The 15,726-nt window shown below is 46.0% G+C and overlaps 2 protein-coding genes across 5 annotated transcripts in view; one reads left to right on the top strand and one right to left on the bottom strand.

Annotated features, from left to right (window-relative positions):
* AMPD2 (adenosine monophosphate deaminase 2) overlaps positions 1-5,487 on the bottom strand; it is a 48,424-nt gene extending 42,937 nt beyond the window's left edge. For 2 of the 3 annotated variants that reach the window (XM_081866391.1, XM_081866393.1), the window contains exon 1: positions 3,233-3,438. In XM_081866391.1, the coding sequence (XP_081722517.1) occupies positions 3,233-3,311 (79 nt within the window). In that variant the 5' untranslated portion in view covers positions 3,312-3,438. Of the gene's footprint in view, positions 1-3,232; positions 3,439-5,360 lie in introns of those variants that run through there. The other variant, XM_081866392.1, reaches the window with a different exon arrangement.
* The window catches only part of GNAT2 (G protein subunit alpha transducin 2), a 29,626-nt gene continuing 19,281 nt past the window's right edge, over positions 5,382-15,726 (top strand). Inside the window, exon 1 of one of the 2 annotated variants that reach the window (XM_081866428.1) lies at positions 5,382-5,400. The gene's annotated coding sequence lies outside the window, so the exon portion shown is untranslated. Of the gene's footprint in view, positions 5,401-12,416; positions 12,465-15,726 lie in introns of those variants that run through there. The other variant, XM_081866429.1, reaches the window with a different exon arrangement.

Here is a 15,726-nt window from a genome sequence, read left to right as displayed (position 1 = left end):
GATTTGCACTCAGACAGGCTGGTGTAATGTAACGAAGTGTTTTGTGTCAGCTTAAAAACTATTGGCAGGGACACGGGTGGTGCTGTGGGTTAAACCACAGAGCCTAGGGCTTGCCGATCAGAAGGTTGGCGGTTCGAATCCCCGCAATGGCGTGAGCTCCCGTTGCTTGGCCCCTGCTCCTGCCAACCTAGCAGTTTGAAAGCACAACAAAGTGCAAGTAGATAAATAGGTACCGCTCTGGCAGGAAGGTAAACAGCGTTTCCGTGCGCTGCTCTGGCTCGCCAGAAGCGGCTTAGTCATGCTGGCCACATGACCCGGAAGCTGTACGCCGGCTCCCTCGGCCAGTAAAGCAAGATGAGCGCTGCAACCCCAGAGTCAGCCACGACTGGACCTAATGGTCAGGGGTCCCTTTACCTTAAAAAACTATCTGCACCGTACAGAGAACGATGTGACAGAAGCCAGTCCCAACACACTTCTGACTACAGATGTTTTTCAAAGAACGGTTAGACAACTTCATGGAGGAGAAGGCTATCAATGGCTACTAGCCATCAGGGGTATGTTCCACTTCTGCTAGCAGAGGCAACATGCCTCAGAATACCAGTTGCGGGAACTGACAATAGGGGAGAGTGCTGTTACACTCAGGTCCTGCTTGTTGGCTTCCCATAAGCATCTGGTTGGCCGCTGTGAGAACAGGATGCTGGACTAGATGAGCGCCCTCTTCTTACATTTATATGTGGGATAACTCAGATTGTTAATGTCACCATCACATAAGCAGTGAAAGGAAGACACCAAAGCTTACTCTCTCATGTGCTGGTGTATGATATACCGGGAGTTTTCTTAATTAATATACAGTACAGCAAAGGCAAGCTACAAAGATTTTCTTAAAAACAAATCCTAGATCTGTCCTCCTTTCAGTAGCAATAGCAGTAGTGTCTGATGGAGAATGGATGAAGCCACCTCAGCTGCAACACTGGGATGGACAGCTCTCCAGGCTAGTCTGTCTTCTTAACATTGCAGAGGAATTCTATAGAATCGGGATGTCCATTTACTACAGGAATGGGGATAGAAGGCAAACCCAAGAAACATCGGAAACTGCCTTACACCAAGTCAGGACACTGGTCCATCCAACCCAATACTGTCAACACTGACTGGCAGCTCTCCAGGGTTTCAGACTAACAGTCTTTCCCAGCTCTAGCAGGGGACTGAACCTGGGAATTTCTACATGCAAAGCAAGGGCTCCCCAATGGAAGCTCTTGCTATTTTCATTATGTGCGTGGGTAACCAAAACCTCATGGTGAGAAGCAAGTGGGGAATAAAAGGAACAGCCTAGAACAGCATTATTAATTATTATGTTACTGGCCACAAATGCTCAGTCGAGGGCCAGTAAAAGAAAAAAGAGTCCTTAGGAAGAATTAAGACCCGGGCTACTAGGAAAGCTGTATTTTAGGGAAAGCATTACTGTATAGTTTTTTGAGGCAAAAACCCCATTCATGGCCCTTGCCTCCAGCCTAAATAAAGGAAAGACTATGAAGTGCCTGCAATAATTCCAAAGTGTCCAATGTTTGCAGGCCTAGGCAATCTAGATGGTAGACATTTAAGGAATATAAAACAAACAAAAGGAAGGAAACAATGTGCAAATTTTTCTTTTATCAACAAGCAGCCATTCAATTCAGGCACCTTATCATTAACATGATTCCCATTCTCAAAAATATATACCTCCATGCATATGCACATCACAAGCTTATCTAACTCATCAACAGCAATCTGTATGCACATATTGGATAGCTACACTATATGTATGTTCTATATCAGCTCCTGGGCACTCATAGCTCCAAATGAAGAGAGCCCAGGAGCTCATAAGGATACAAGAAAGACAGCCATATGGAGCAGCAGCCTGCTTCAGTAGGAGCGAATGCCACGTACCCTATCCTGCAGTTGCAGTTCCTACATACCCACACACTGCAGATGTACTCCCACATGAAGGAGGGTGTGCTTTTTATGCGCAAAGACTCCCATGCTTCCTACAAAAGACATATCTAACCCAAGAGGTAAAATACTCAAAGTAAAACTGTCAAACTTGGGAATATACCTTCTCTCCAGTTCTCACAAATAACCTGTAAAGCACTGCAGATACTGGTCCACTTACCTCAAATTAAGCAACAAGGTAGAAGCCAAGAAAGGAAAAATACAGACAGTGCTGAACTTCTCAGAAAAGGGGATCCAGGGTTTACACATACCTAGCCATACTCCATGTTCCAGCTGGCTGGAGGTGGCTCACTAGAAATGGCATGCTCTCTGCACATGCTCAGAAGAAAATTGAGCATTACTATTTTGCATTCACCACACCACACCACACCACATTTCTGGCAAGCTGTGATTAAAAGTAAGCCTGAATCTAAGGAACTAGGAAAGGTGAGGCAAGATATCTTTCAGATGTGTTGTATTACACAGGAAATTCACAGTTCTTACTATGTTTTTTGTGGGCAATCAAAACATCCTCCCCTTAGCTGGTGCATCTGGTGGGAAGGGGGCAGATCTAAATGCCTTTCCCCCTGTCAGTTGTAATAAAAAATCTAAAACATAATTAGAAGGAATCCCAGGTATTGCTGCCTTCCAAAGGCTTGTATACAGAATAACAAAAACAAAACAAAACACCCAAACCCAACAAACAAACAAACACAGAGTATAACTATATTATCCTAATCAACAACAGCTTTAAATCCAGCATTCTAACACCTCTAGTCTCCACTGTACAGATAGTCAAAGATGTTCCTCCTCCCTAATCCAACTACCAAGCATTTGGCTATCCAAATTTCTGCTCCACTCAATAGAACGGGGCTCCACAACACACAGAAAGGGTGGCACATGGATGCTGAAGCTCTTTGAAAGATTTGCCATTTTATGCCTCAAAACGCGTGTACTCTTCATGCCTCTCTGGTCCCTGAATTCTCACACAATCCTATGCATGCTTAGCGGGACTTGTTTCTGAGCAAAAAAAGCACAGGATGATGCTCTTGTCTCCCTATCATGGTCAACAAACAGCCTAAAGGGGCAATCGTCTGCTTAAAGATGAAAAAACACATAACCGAAAAACAGTATAGAGTGAAGGAATGGGGGCTGGACTCGGAAGGAAAAGGAGTCGTTTCCATTCCAGGACTGCTATTTTCCCAGCTTCTCTCTCTTTTGATAGCAGCATCTAGTGGCTAAGGAGACAGTACCACGCCCTGCTCACCTCCTGTGATGGGAGCCTGAAGACTGGCCCGCTTCCTCAGCGGGGATCCGCTCTTGGGGGGCCCAGCACCAGATGACATTTTTGCTGCCTCCTGGAAGCTCCACCGAAGTCTCGGAACCGGCGCTGCTGCCGTGCTCAAGAAAGAGGCGGGGACTAAGCTAGGCCACGCCTCTTGCCGCTGATGGATGGAGTGTGGTCCTCCCAGACCAGGGGTGGACAAAGACGCCCCCCCCCCCCCGCGCCTTCCTAAGCCGAGGATCGAGGTCGGATCCTGCGCTAGAGCGCACCTTGTCTGCTCCCCGATTCGTCAGTGGGGGTGCTGAATGAAAGGCAAGGCCTGCGATCCCTGTCCGCTGTTACTTGGGAGTCGGTCTCATTGGAATCGGGGGGATTTGCTTCCGAGGGAACAGGCACCAGGGGATCCCTGGATCGGCTGGTTTCCTTGCAGGCAGCCCAGACCGCTGCCCTCCCCCCACCTTGCTTCAGTCTCAGGCTCACAAACCCCGCCTCTAGTGCGGGGCGTTTGGGCTCCTTGCACCGTGAAGGCCACACGCACGAGATCACGCCCCACGAGCAATAATTAATCCAGAATAACTACCACCCCGGGTTCCATTCCTCACTAGCACCCTCCTACCTGGAAGTACAGTTTGCATTACAGAGGGGGCGATATCACCATCGGTTAGTCATCCGATTGTTAAAAGTGAGGTGTGTTAACGCGATTTCGAACATACGCCCCTTCTTGATCCTGATCTTATCAGCCCGATGGCAGAAACGGGATTCTAGACACTACCGGGCTTGCTGTTCCCAAGGGGCAAAAGCAATTGCGGCATTCTTCCTGGGTTTCGAAGAAAACGCCAAAGGGTTAAATGAAATGTAAAGTCGGCGACACAATCGGGTTAAACCGAGGCGACTGGATCCCACAAGACCACAGAAATGTATTGAAAGATACTGATGGAAATCAACGGATTTGACATGCAAGTGTCTCTCGAGCTAGCTTGTGCACTGAGCTTTAAAGGCTCTCGGTTCCTCTCCGCAACAAGCAACCAGCCAGACAGACAGACCCCTTTTCCAGGAGTTCGCTTCTACCGGAAGCTGTCTGCCTCAAGACCAGCCTCGACCGCGCCGTCGGGCCAAGCAAACGGCGGTGGCAGGGCAGGGAGCGCAGACAGCCCCCCCCCCCCCCGCATTTAAACACAGGCCAACTTGGCACAATGGACCAGATTCCGAAACGCTTGGCTCCTCCCCCTCCGAGGCCTGCCGGGCTCGGCGGCTCCTGCGAAGATGCTGAGCGCCGCCCTCCGCACCGAGCTCGGCGGGCGGAGGCGGCGCTTGCTGCAGCCGAGGCGCGGCATCCTCGGCAGAGCTCCACGGCCCTGATCCGCTGCGGGCATGGAAGCGGCATGCGAGGAGCGCCAATCGCAGCCGGTTTCCCTGCCCTGGGGGGTGGGCGAGTTTGCATAACCAGCCCGTTGCGCAAGTGTCACTTCGGGGGGTCGGCGGGGGGAACTTGGCTCGAGGGGACAGCTTGCATTTTTTTCTGTGGAGCCGAGCAGCTAACCTGGCTGCACGCGAGAGAGGCCGGCTTGGGGGAGGGGAGGGAAGGGAAGTCGGCTACAGGAGGCAAATGGCGGCGGAGCAGCCCTTGCACTTGAAGCGAGTTCCCGGCTAACTACGATTATTCCCCGCGAGCGCAACGGAGGGCAGCCGTCGCCTTCAGCCCAAACTCTGGCCAAGCGCCCCTGCTTCACGGCGCCTTTAAACGTCTGCCCTTGCGCAAGAGATCTGCTAGGAAAGCCTTCAGCTCGCTACATCCGCTTTTTACACACACAAAACTTTCCGGCTCTTTCGCCTGGAAGCGGCTCCGCCCTGGAGATCTGAACCTCCTCCCACACCCAGCCGCCCGCGTTACTGGGCCGGGTAACTGGGCTGGGCACGGGCGCCCCCCGCAGCTCCTCTGGCTCCGGCCGCCTTCACCCTCCGCTCCCGCTTTCTTTCAGGCACGGCCCGATGAAGTTCTGGGCTGCGCGGTAAGGAAGGAGGAGGGTCTGCGGGGCAGCAGTTCGCGGTTCGTGCTTTGACGGCGGCGCGGAAAAGCCCTCGCTTGGCCACGGCGAAGGCGTCGTCCTACCTGAAGCCATCGCGGCCTCTGCGGAGGCGTCGGGCGGCAGGTACCGGAAACGGAGGGGGGGTCTCCTCTTGCCGAGCCGCCGCCGCCGCCGCCCCGCAGCTGGAGAGGAAGCCGGGCCCTGGCAGCCCCTGGGAGCGGGGGCGTTTCGCGAGCACTTCCTGGCCCAAAGTCCCACCCCGGAGCAAGTGCTCGGCTTCTTTCTGAGAGGTCCGCCCGAGGAGCTACTTTGGCCCAGCTGAGGGCTTCAGGGCGGGGAAGGTGCTGCTGTCACTGGCCCCGAGGAGAAGCAGCCGCATTATATAAGAGCAGAAGTGAAGATGCTACACCCACTGGGCATGCCGGCATTGCAAAATCAAATCGTGGCGCACAGGTAGAGCGGCCCAAGCCCCGCCCCGTGGCCGCCGCCGGTGGCGGCGGCGGCGCCGAACAAAGGAGTTTCATCCGGCTTGTGGAAGTGCCGCCATCTCGCGGTGGTGTAACTAGAAGTCGGCCGCGCGTCAAGAAAGGGCGCGAAATGTGCCACATCCCCCCCCCCACACACGCACAAAGAATCCTGGGAACTGTAGTTTCTCCCTCAAAGCGCTACATCTCCCAACCACCCTTGGCCAACTACAGTTCCCGGGGTTCTTTGGGGGGAGGTGCTGTCCTTTCAAGGTGTTATGTACTGAAGTTCTCACCCTGGGGCAGCAGGGGGTTATTGTAGATAGTTTTCACTCAGGTCCACATATGCAAATAAGGGATTGAAAGTGACGTTCAGTGATTGGATAGTTACAGAAAATGGTTACTGTTGTGTTGCAGTGGAGCTCTATATAAGCAGGCTGGCTGAACCCTTCAGTTCTGTTCTGGCCTGTGAATAAACAAGAGCTGTTTAAAGAATCACTATGTTGTCTGATACGTTCACCCACAACTTAACACAATGCATGGTGTGTGCTTCTTGAAACTGACCTCTTGAGCGAAGGAATTGAGAAGGGAAACTGCGACCTGAAAGCGCCGAATTGCAGTTCTTTGAGAGGTTCTGCGATAACAACTGTGACTTGAGTCAGGATAAAGTTCAGTCACGTGCACACACGCTTTATTTATTCATTAGCTCATCCAGTGCCAGGATGCCTGATTTATCATCAACAACGGTTTACCCAATCGCCAGTGTTAGATTCCCTTCTGTACTTGCCGCATTTCATTTTCATCTGACCTCGCAGTTTAGAATACCTTCACCATTTGTATATATAACCTATGACTCTGGGTAACACTTCACACATCTGATGAGGTGGCTTCTGAGCTAATGCCAGAATAAGTTCCTTGATCTTTTAAAGTGCCACAAGACTTCTTGTTTTTGCTGCAACAAACCGCTGTCCCTCCGGAAAGTGAAGTGTGCAGTCCTCCCCGGCAGGGCTTCTCAACAGCAAAGTTTCCTGGCATTTTAAAAATAGTGGAGTTAGTGTTGTGATAAATTAAGTGTTGGTGCCCTTCCCTTTTAGTCATAGGGACATCATTCATCTTGAATAACAGCTCCTTTTCATTCTGAATTAATCCACAACAACATGTCTTGCTTAACATAGCACCTGGATTACCGTCCTCCTGCCCCAGAGTACCGAATGAAATAAGGGAGTGGGGAGGGATTTAGAGGACATGTACAACCCCAAACAAAGGCAGAATCAAGCTGCAATCATAATCATACTTAGAAATAAATCCCCTGTATTTAGACAATAATTAATATTTATTCAATGATATCAAGGACAATAAAGATTCCATGGGAGAGTGACCAAGTAATGAAATCACAGATACAGCTTTGGCATTAAAATGTAATAAACACAATAGCATCTGGTTTCATTTTAAAATGTTTTGCACTTTTAGTTTTCATAAAACTTGCATGTTTACTCATGTGGGCATTTTCTTTCTTTCATAGGGGAAAAAAGAATTTGTATCTTTGTTTCCTAGTAATCCTTGGCCTCATAACCCAGTGTTCTCCACATCTTGTGCAGGCATTCACAGAGCGTGTGAATTGCTCTGCAGTGCTCCCTAAATCATGCATGTCATAGTGAATATTATCAAAAGTTATACTGTACAACATACAATCTGGAGTTTAAGGATAGTAGTCAACGTAAGTTTTATGCAGAGTAGATATATTGAAATGAATGAACATAGAGTAATTTTGTTCATGAATTTCAGTGGATCTACTATCCCTCAGATACTCGGAGTAAAATTTGGTTGAATGCCACTCTAATATATTTGTCCTACATGTATACATAATTTATTTGTATGCCACCTTTCCACAGTTCAAACCGTGTTCAAGGCGGCTTACAACATGAAAAAAATGCATGACTACAACATAAGTTGTCATAAACAATAACACATTTTTAAAAATACACAAGCAAACTGAACAATTTCCACATATGATGTGCCCCTCATCAGCTGACTTCCTAAGGCCTCATTTTATGTAAGCCCTATAAAAACTTGTAACACAGCATACCACAGTCTCATGAGTCATGAAATAAAAGTTTCTATTTTCATTCTGAAATAACATTTTCTACATTTCTGGAATTGCATAATGGCTCACCTTAGGTGTTTTCCATTATGCCTGCTTTTTTTTTGCTATTTTTAAACATCCAGCCTCAGAAAGAGTCCTACAGAGCTTCCTGACTATTTTATAATCTTTTGATTGGTCCTAAGTAAGTTAATGTGTCCTTTCCTGTTTTTTTAAACTCACTAATGGACCAACATAGCTGCAAACGTAAATAGACCAGTTTGCTTTGAAGGTTATTTTTTACTTTAAAAGGCCATAAAAATGTCATCCAAAAGGATATTTCCCATGCAGGTTTACACATGGTGAGGTACCTCTGGCCTGCGGGTCAGACTTGGCCCATTAAGGGTCCCCATTTGGCCCCATTCATGCCCTTTTCCTGAAATTACACCTACCTGTTCTACACCTGATGTCAAACGCAGCATTCGGTGAGGGGAAGGCAGAGATTCCACTGTGGAAAGTACAAAACTTGGGCAGTATCTCTACCCCCCTACCCCCTTCACAACCAAGGGCCAACTTTAACAGGTTCGTGGGGCAACCCACCCGTCAGAGTTGGTCTGCTGAGTTAGAATAGATAAATATTTGGCCCATCAGACCAAAAAGCTTTCCCACCTCTGTAGTATACAAAGCTGCTGTGGGTGGCTTAACCACTCTTGCCCCATGTACATGTGTGAACTAGGACCTATGTATTTTGGCACTAATCTGGAAATCTACCAATGGAATTCAGCACCGTGCTAAGGTAGTTGTTCTGTCAGCCCAAGCATTTATGTTTGCCAGATGGAATGAGCTCCCTCCTACCCTGCTTGTCATTTTGGAGGTTCTCCTGACCCAAGCAGGTTTGGAGAGGGCACAGGGGTTTGGGGAGGAGAGGAAGAAGAGGAGTCCCATTATACTAGCAGGAGTTGTTATGCTGGCTTCTGCTAGTGCTGGCTTCTGCTAGTGTTGAATCAAATCCAATATATTTATATATAAACCTATGTTTCAATATTTAGATGCCAGGAATAAATATTCCTCTTCTCCCAGGTCTTTGGCTAATTAAACAATCTATGACCTTTTAAAGTGTGGGTGGGATATTGTTTTTGCTTGTTATGTATTTTTATGTTGTGAATCTCCCTGTGATCCTCGGATGAAGGGTGGTACAGAAATTTAATAAATAAAAATAAATCTATAAAATGAATGTCTGTTTTTTTAAAATGGTACCCTCTAACTCCTACAACCAGCACTGATTCTCTCACTAGAATAAATGTTTCCGGTTGTTATTGTGCTTTATCGCACCCTCCTCCTTATGCACTTAAGAACACCAGGACTCATAGTCCTCAAGAGAGCATGTCAGATAGGGGAAGCACAAATCTTTCTGTTTTTCAAGCTACAGGTGAACTTAAAAGGCACTAGCACACTTTCTCTGTTCTAGCGAAGATCCTATTGTTCAGAATGTTGTTCTCAACACTGGTTCTGATTGGCTCCAGCAAATCTTATCAGATCTGGACAGTAAGGTACAAAGCTAAAGGAAAATTAATTTAGCATCAGTTTCATGGTCAGGAGGTTGCAAAATATCTGCTGGGTTGCATCACAGGTGCAACCAGTTCTGCTTGCCTTCAAATGAGAGGGGGAGGATTAACCCTGTCCTGGTCAGCAAACCAGACCAGCCAAGAGCTCAAATGCTTCTTTGGCGGGTTGCCACCTTTTTGTGTTTTCATTTATTTCAATATAAATTCAAAATATTACAAGTCATATATTTTCAATATGCTCACATTCTCAATTTCATGCACAGGACAAGACATTTCTTCTGTCAAGTAGCTTTTAAGTACTGTACATCACATTTTACATCCACAAATATAATATCAGTTCTTAGGCATTTATTAATTTTGTCCAGTTAAAATTCCCTCAACCTATATTGCTGTTACTATAATGATTTTTATATTTTCAAAATAATTTGTCTCAAAATCTCCTTGATTCTACCACCTTTTTTAAATCCAGTAAATTAGCTTTGCTAGTTTGATCTACAGCTACTTCCAATATCTTCCCTTCTTTCATTGCTGGGGCTTCTGCCTTTCAAAAGTTCTGTGCAATTAAAACTTTGGCTGCTATTAAGGAAGAACATATTTGTTCATTTCCTGCTTCTGCATCTTTCACCTTTTTTGCACCCTACCTTTCCTTGGAAAATGAGGAATACAGACTCATCCCTGCAGATAGCTAGCAATTCCTAGGTTCTCTTGCCTAAGGTTAACCACCAGTCGGGGCTAGAGGGCATTTCCTTGAAGCATCTACCTAGGAAGACATGATTAACTGGAGCGTTGCATTTGTAGAGTGATAAAATCTTATAACGCACACATTCAATACTCATGGACCTAGGCTTATGTGCCACGTCTTGTAATCAATTATGTGTGTGTGGGTGTGTGCCATGTCTTGTAATTGATAAGTATTTTATTCAAGTTGGCACTCCTGGGCAGAGCTGCCATGCGAAGATGCAGGAAGGGGCACTGTGTGGCTGCATGTTTGCATGGAAGCACAGGGACTGGCAAATAATCCTCTAGAAAAGGGTGCTTTGGAGAGGGATGGAGGAAAGGGTTCCCAATCTCCTTAAAGAGGAGGAAGAGGAGGATATGGGGTAGGTGGGAGATGAAGAGAACTGTTGTTTTGGAATGGGATAGCTCCTTACTGTTGAGATTCAGGAAGGACCTTGCCTGAAGTGACACTTGTCCCCTTAGTGGTTTGTCTCCTCAAGACTGGAAAGTTTATATTGAGCAATAATGTGGAAGATCCCTCTCCCTCTGTGTGTATGTGTATAAACATCTGCAGCAAATGTGGTGAGGTTGCTATGTAGCTCCTAGGCAAAGCTACAAGGGAGACTAGGTATGTCTCTGCTCAAGTGCCCAGCCCAAAGGAGGAGTAATTTAGAAAACAAACAGAATAAAATGTATTCGCTCTTCCCACAAACTTCTTAAACTCAGTTAGGAAGCATTTGTAAAGGATAAGGTACAAAACTATTGAATAAGTTTTGACCGAATCTTGACAATTAAGATATAAAAATGCATTTGCAGATGCAAATATTACTATTCACTAATTTATCATCTTCTGAGACACCCAGCACGCAGCAGTCTTCCCTCCAATTAGTGAGGTTCCATAATATTTGCATATGTATAATATTTGCATATGTTTAAGTATATGTGCAAATTTAAAAATAATTACTATAATTTAAATAAAAATACAATACTTCTTGTCATAATGGGGAAGACACCCTGTGCCTGTTTAGTCTGATGACCAGGAGATGCTAACTGTTGATGGGCAACTTCTGCTCTCCCTTTTCATTCCTTTTCTTTAAACCAGACTTGGGACACCCTCAAATAGAGGGCTGTCCTCTTGACTGCCCTTCAAAATAGAGGACTGTTGGTGCAGACTTTGAAGGTGACTTGGAAACTACAACTAATCCAGAAAGCAGCAGCTAGACTAGTAACTGAGAGTGGCTGCCGAGACCACATAACACCAGTCCTGAAAGACCTACATTGGCTCTCAGTACATTTCCAGGAACAATTCAAAGTGTTGGTGCTGACCTTTAAAACAGTAAACAGCCTCCACCCAGTATACCTGAAGGAGTGTCTCCACCCCCATCGTTCAGCCCGGACACTGAGGTCCAGCTCTGAGGGCCTTCTGGCAGTTCTGTCACTGTGAGATGTGAGGTTACAGGGAACCAGGCAGAGGGCCTTCTCAGTGGTGTTGCCCACCCTGTGGAACGCCCTCCCGTCAGATGTCAAGGAAATAAAGAACTATCTGACTTTTAGAAGATATATGAAGGCAACCCTGTTTTAATGTTTGATGTTTTATCGCTTTATTATTATTATTATTATTATTATTATTACAGTGGTACCTCAGGTTACATACGCTTCAGGTTACATACGCTTCAGTTTACAGACTCCATTAACCCAGAAATAGTGCTTCAGGTTAAGAACTTTGCTTCAGGATGAGAACAGAAATCGTGCTCTGGTGGCACGGCAGCAGCAGGAGGCCCCATTAGCTAAAGTGGTGCTTCAGGTTAAGAACAGTTTCAGGTTAAGTACAGACCTCCGGAACAAATTAAGTACTTAACCTGAGGTAACACTGTACTCTGCTGGGAGCCATGCAGAGTGGCTGGAGAAACCCAGCCAGATGGGCGGGGTATAAATAAATTATTATTATTATTATTATTATTATTATTATTATTATTCACAGTTAAGATATTTATTAATTTTAATTTTTCATCCACATATTTAGGAGGCTTCACAACCACACAACTCCACTCTAATGCTCCATCTGCCTTCGTGTGTTTACTGCTACTAGTTATTTTCTCCTCACCTATTTCGGTCTCCGCCCCTCACAGAAATCACAGGAGGCTAAGCAAGGTCCATAAATTAAGACAAACAAATTTCAGTGTCAGGATTAGAAACCTGTCTCAGGCAATTGCTTTGTGAAATCACTTTAATCCTTGGACCGAGAACGGGGTATTTTTAGAACGCCAGCTCTGAGCAAAGGGAATTCCACATGCTCACCAACATGTGGCTGTTCTCAAGGCCTGGTGACAGACTGACTCTACAGCAAAACCAGGGGAGCAGGTAATATAACAATAACTGAATGGCGACTGGAATGTACAGGAGCTATAATGAAACTGTAGAATCCCAGATGGGATACACATCATATTACTATCTTTTTCCTGATTCAGAAAGGAAGATCTGTGTGTTGCTGAAGCAACACAATATGCCTTTAGATACAGGTGGGCACCCATCTGTTTTGGACTATAACTCCCATCAGTCCCGGGCAGCATGCTCTGCGATTTGCAGCCAAAAACATATGAAGGGCACCAGGTTGGGGAAGCCTGGCTTAATGTGGAACAAATCCCTCACTTTTTCCAATATAGTAATCCTAAAGCTTATGGCTCATGCGGCTCCATTCCCTAGCCTCTCTGATCTATCTTATAAACGTGCCCTTCTTCCTATAACTACTTAAGATCAAATGACTCAAAACAAACGTTTTATTATGTATCTACATTATTTTAGAAAGTTATTTGTTTGTTGTGCACCTCTTAAGATAGTGTAACCAGATTTTGCACGATTATTCCTGTCCTGAGATCAAGGAACGGGCTTTTGTCTATGTTTTGAGGAGGAGGAGGAGGAGGAGGAGGAGGAGGAGAAGAAGAAGAAGAAGAAGAAGACGACCAACAACAACATTTATACCCCGGATACAATTGGATGGTGTTTTGAATCGAAATGGCAGCATGAACCTTTCAAAACTGCGTGGGTTTTAAGTACTGATTTCAAAACTGCAATGACCTTTTTGTTTCTTGGAATTCCTGAGTAATGCTGGGTATGAGGCTGCTAGTATTCAGTTATACCGTACTAGTTAATTGGCACCATATACTCAGACTCCATTAGCACAAAGGTTCTATGAAATAAGTGGACATCAGCAGTGCATTTGTAAGTGCTCAGCCAAATCACCTACCAGGGCATGCATCCAACTAATTGAAAATAATATTCAGTGACAGATAGACAATGTGTTCAGTGAGAATGAGGCTTCCTGACGTAGGACAGAATGTCCCTATTTTCATCTAAGAAATGTTAGGAGGGTATGTAACACAAGGGGGGGTGGAGTATAGGGTTGTGGGGAAAGTGGCTGGGGAGAACACCTGTCAGTGGGGTTATCAGACTGGGAGCATTAAGAAGGCCTCCTCCAACAGGCATCGGCCCAGCACACACAGATCCTTCTAGAACTGCAAACCTCCCAAGATGTAGGAGTTTGCTGCAGGAGGGGGGGGGGGAGGATTTTGTGAGCAAAGCCAGCAGTTTAAAGAGCTTAAGTAGCAGGATGGAGAGAAGCATGATTAGCGGGTGCGATTCTGCTTGCCAGCACTTAAGAATTAAACTCACTCGTTCCCCACCTCAGTGAATTATCTTATTCCTCAGAAAAGCCAGGGCTGCACAGAGGAAAAAGGAAAGAGAGGAGTGCATTTTGTTCTTCGTTAATCCCAGCCCTAATGCCCATAAACACAACTGTGCACAAGGGATATACCCCACCCCGTCTGAATGGCTGATGTTTGCTTCTAGGACTGAGACGTGTGTCCGTTTCCTTTCCTCTATGCAAACAGAAAAGCAAACAAAACCCAGAAGCCCACCATCTTCCCCTAATATGCTGAGCAGCACATCTATTTTGGCCTTTGTGCCACTGTGTGTGTGTGGGGGGGTCACCTCACATTTTCATAAGCTCTGATGATGGCAAAGCCAGGCCTATGGGGCAGTTCATGTGAACAGCACCAGAGCATTCCTTGAAGATGTTGTTGCATAGGCATGGTCCTCCTGCTATTCCCATCCTATTGGGAGGGAGGAAGCTCTGCCACCTTTTCCTTGGTGAGCAAGAGAAGACTAGTGTCAGAATTCTGTACTCTTCCTGACCGTGTGGGGGAGAAGAGCAGTAAAGGAACAGAAATAGCTGCATCTAATTACACATGCATTTCAGCGATGCCATCTCCATGCTCAGTCCCTAGGCGGCACCTGTTTGGGATAAATGTTATTAAGTTTACTGGGTTGCAGCTGCCAAAATAAGACTAGCTTGTACATTTGGGCCTCAACAAATTCTTAAGCCACCTTCCCCATCAGATTGGGTCCAAACTATTGGGAAAAGACCCATCTGGAGTGTGTGGGTGCTTTGTATACTACTTTTTAAATTTCTGGTTAGTTTTAAGCTGTTAAATTAGGTTAGTTCATTTGTATTGTTTTATACAAACTTGTGTGGATTGATTTTTTGGTAATTATTTATTAGTGTTATATTTCTAATTTGTGTGTGTGTGTGTGTGTGTGTGTGTGTGTGGAGAGAGAGAGAGAGAGAGAGAGAGAGAGAGAGAGAGAGAATGGCTATATTTGTTCACCCAATATGTTATGAACCACTTTGGGCACAATTTTGTGAGAAAATGGCATACAAATAAACTGATGGTGATGATCAGCTCTGAGCATTTGGAATATAAATTGAATGAATAATAACTATTAGTTTATTAATTAATCCCCCAACAAGCCTCCAAGGGGAGGAGCTGACTATGAGGCCTCCTCTGGGAATTAAGAATCCCTGCCTAGTACGTAGGTAGAGAGGGCTGTCAGCATCCACTCCTAAGAGTAGGCCTGTTCGATCAGAACAAAGGCCCATCGAAGGCAGGCCTTCTGCGTCACACAGTGGCCAACCAGATGTGAAAAGGAAGCTCAGAAGCAGTCGGAGTGGAATAGCTCACTCCTACTTGTGTTCCTTGGCAGTCATATCCCATTGAAGTTGGTGGTTATCCTTACACCTTGGGGGGGGGGGGCGAACTCCATATTTAATGATGTCATTTTATCTGTCCTGAATCTCCCCACATTCAACTTAATTGGATGGCCTCAGGTTCCAGCATTTATAAGAGAGGGAGGAATGCTCATCCACATCCATTTTCTCTGTACCATGTACCACTTTATGCACCTCTATCCTTCCTGTCGCCTGCTCCTCACTCACCTATTTTTCTAAACTAAAAATCCCCAAACGCCGTAGCCTCCTCTCACAGGGGGAGCTGCTATGTTACATCCTCGTGTTGCGTAAGCATCTTCCCCTACACCACACGGCGCCACAGCTTGGGTTCAATGTTCTGCTTTGCCAGTCATTAATCTTTGCCATCTTGGGCTTTTATAATTGGATTTCCCAGGTCACATGGTGAGATAAAAAGCCCTCAAATCCACCGTAACAAAATTGGGTTACCCACGAAGACTTAGCAGGGAGCGGGGGGAGGGGAAAAGAGCACAGAGCAAGGTGAAGAACTCTGATGCTACCTTCTTAGCAGTCTTGGACCAGCTGCCTTGCTCTTCGAGC

The sequence above is a fragment of the Podarcis erhardii genome (genome assembly GCF_964252035.2).
Source record: "Podarcis erhardii genome assembly, chromosome: 6".
Lineage (NCBI taxonomy): Eukaryota > Metazoa > Chordata > Lepidosauria > Squamata > Lacertidae > Podarcis > Podarcis erhardii.
Note: the sequence above shows the minus strand (reverse complement) of the source record. Positions and strands in the feature narration are given on the sequence as shown.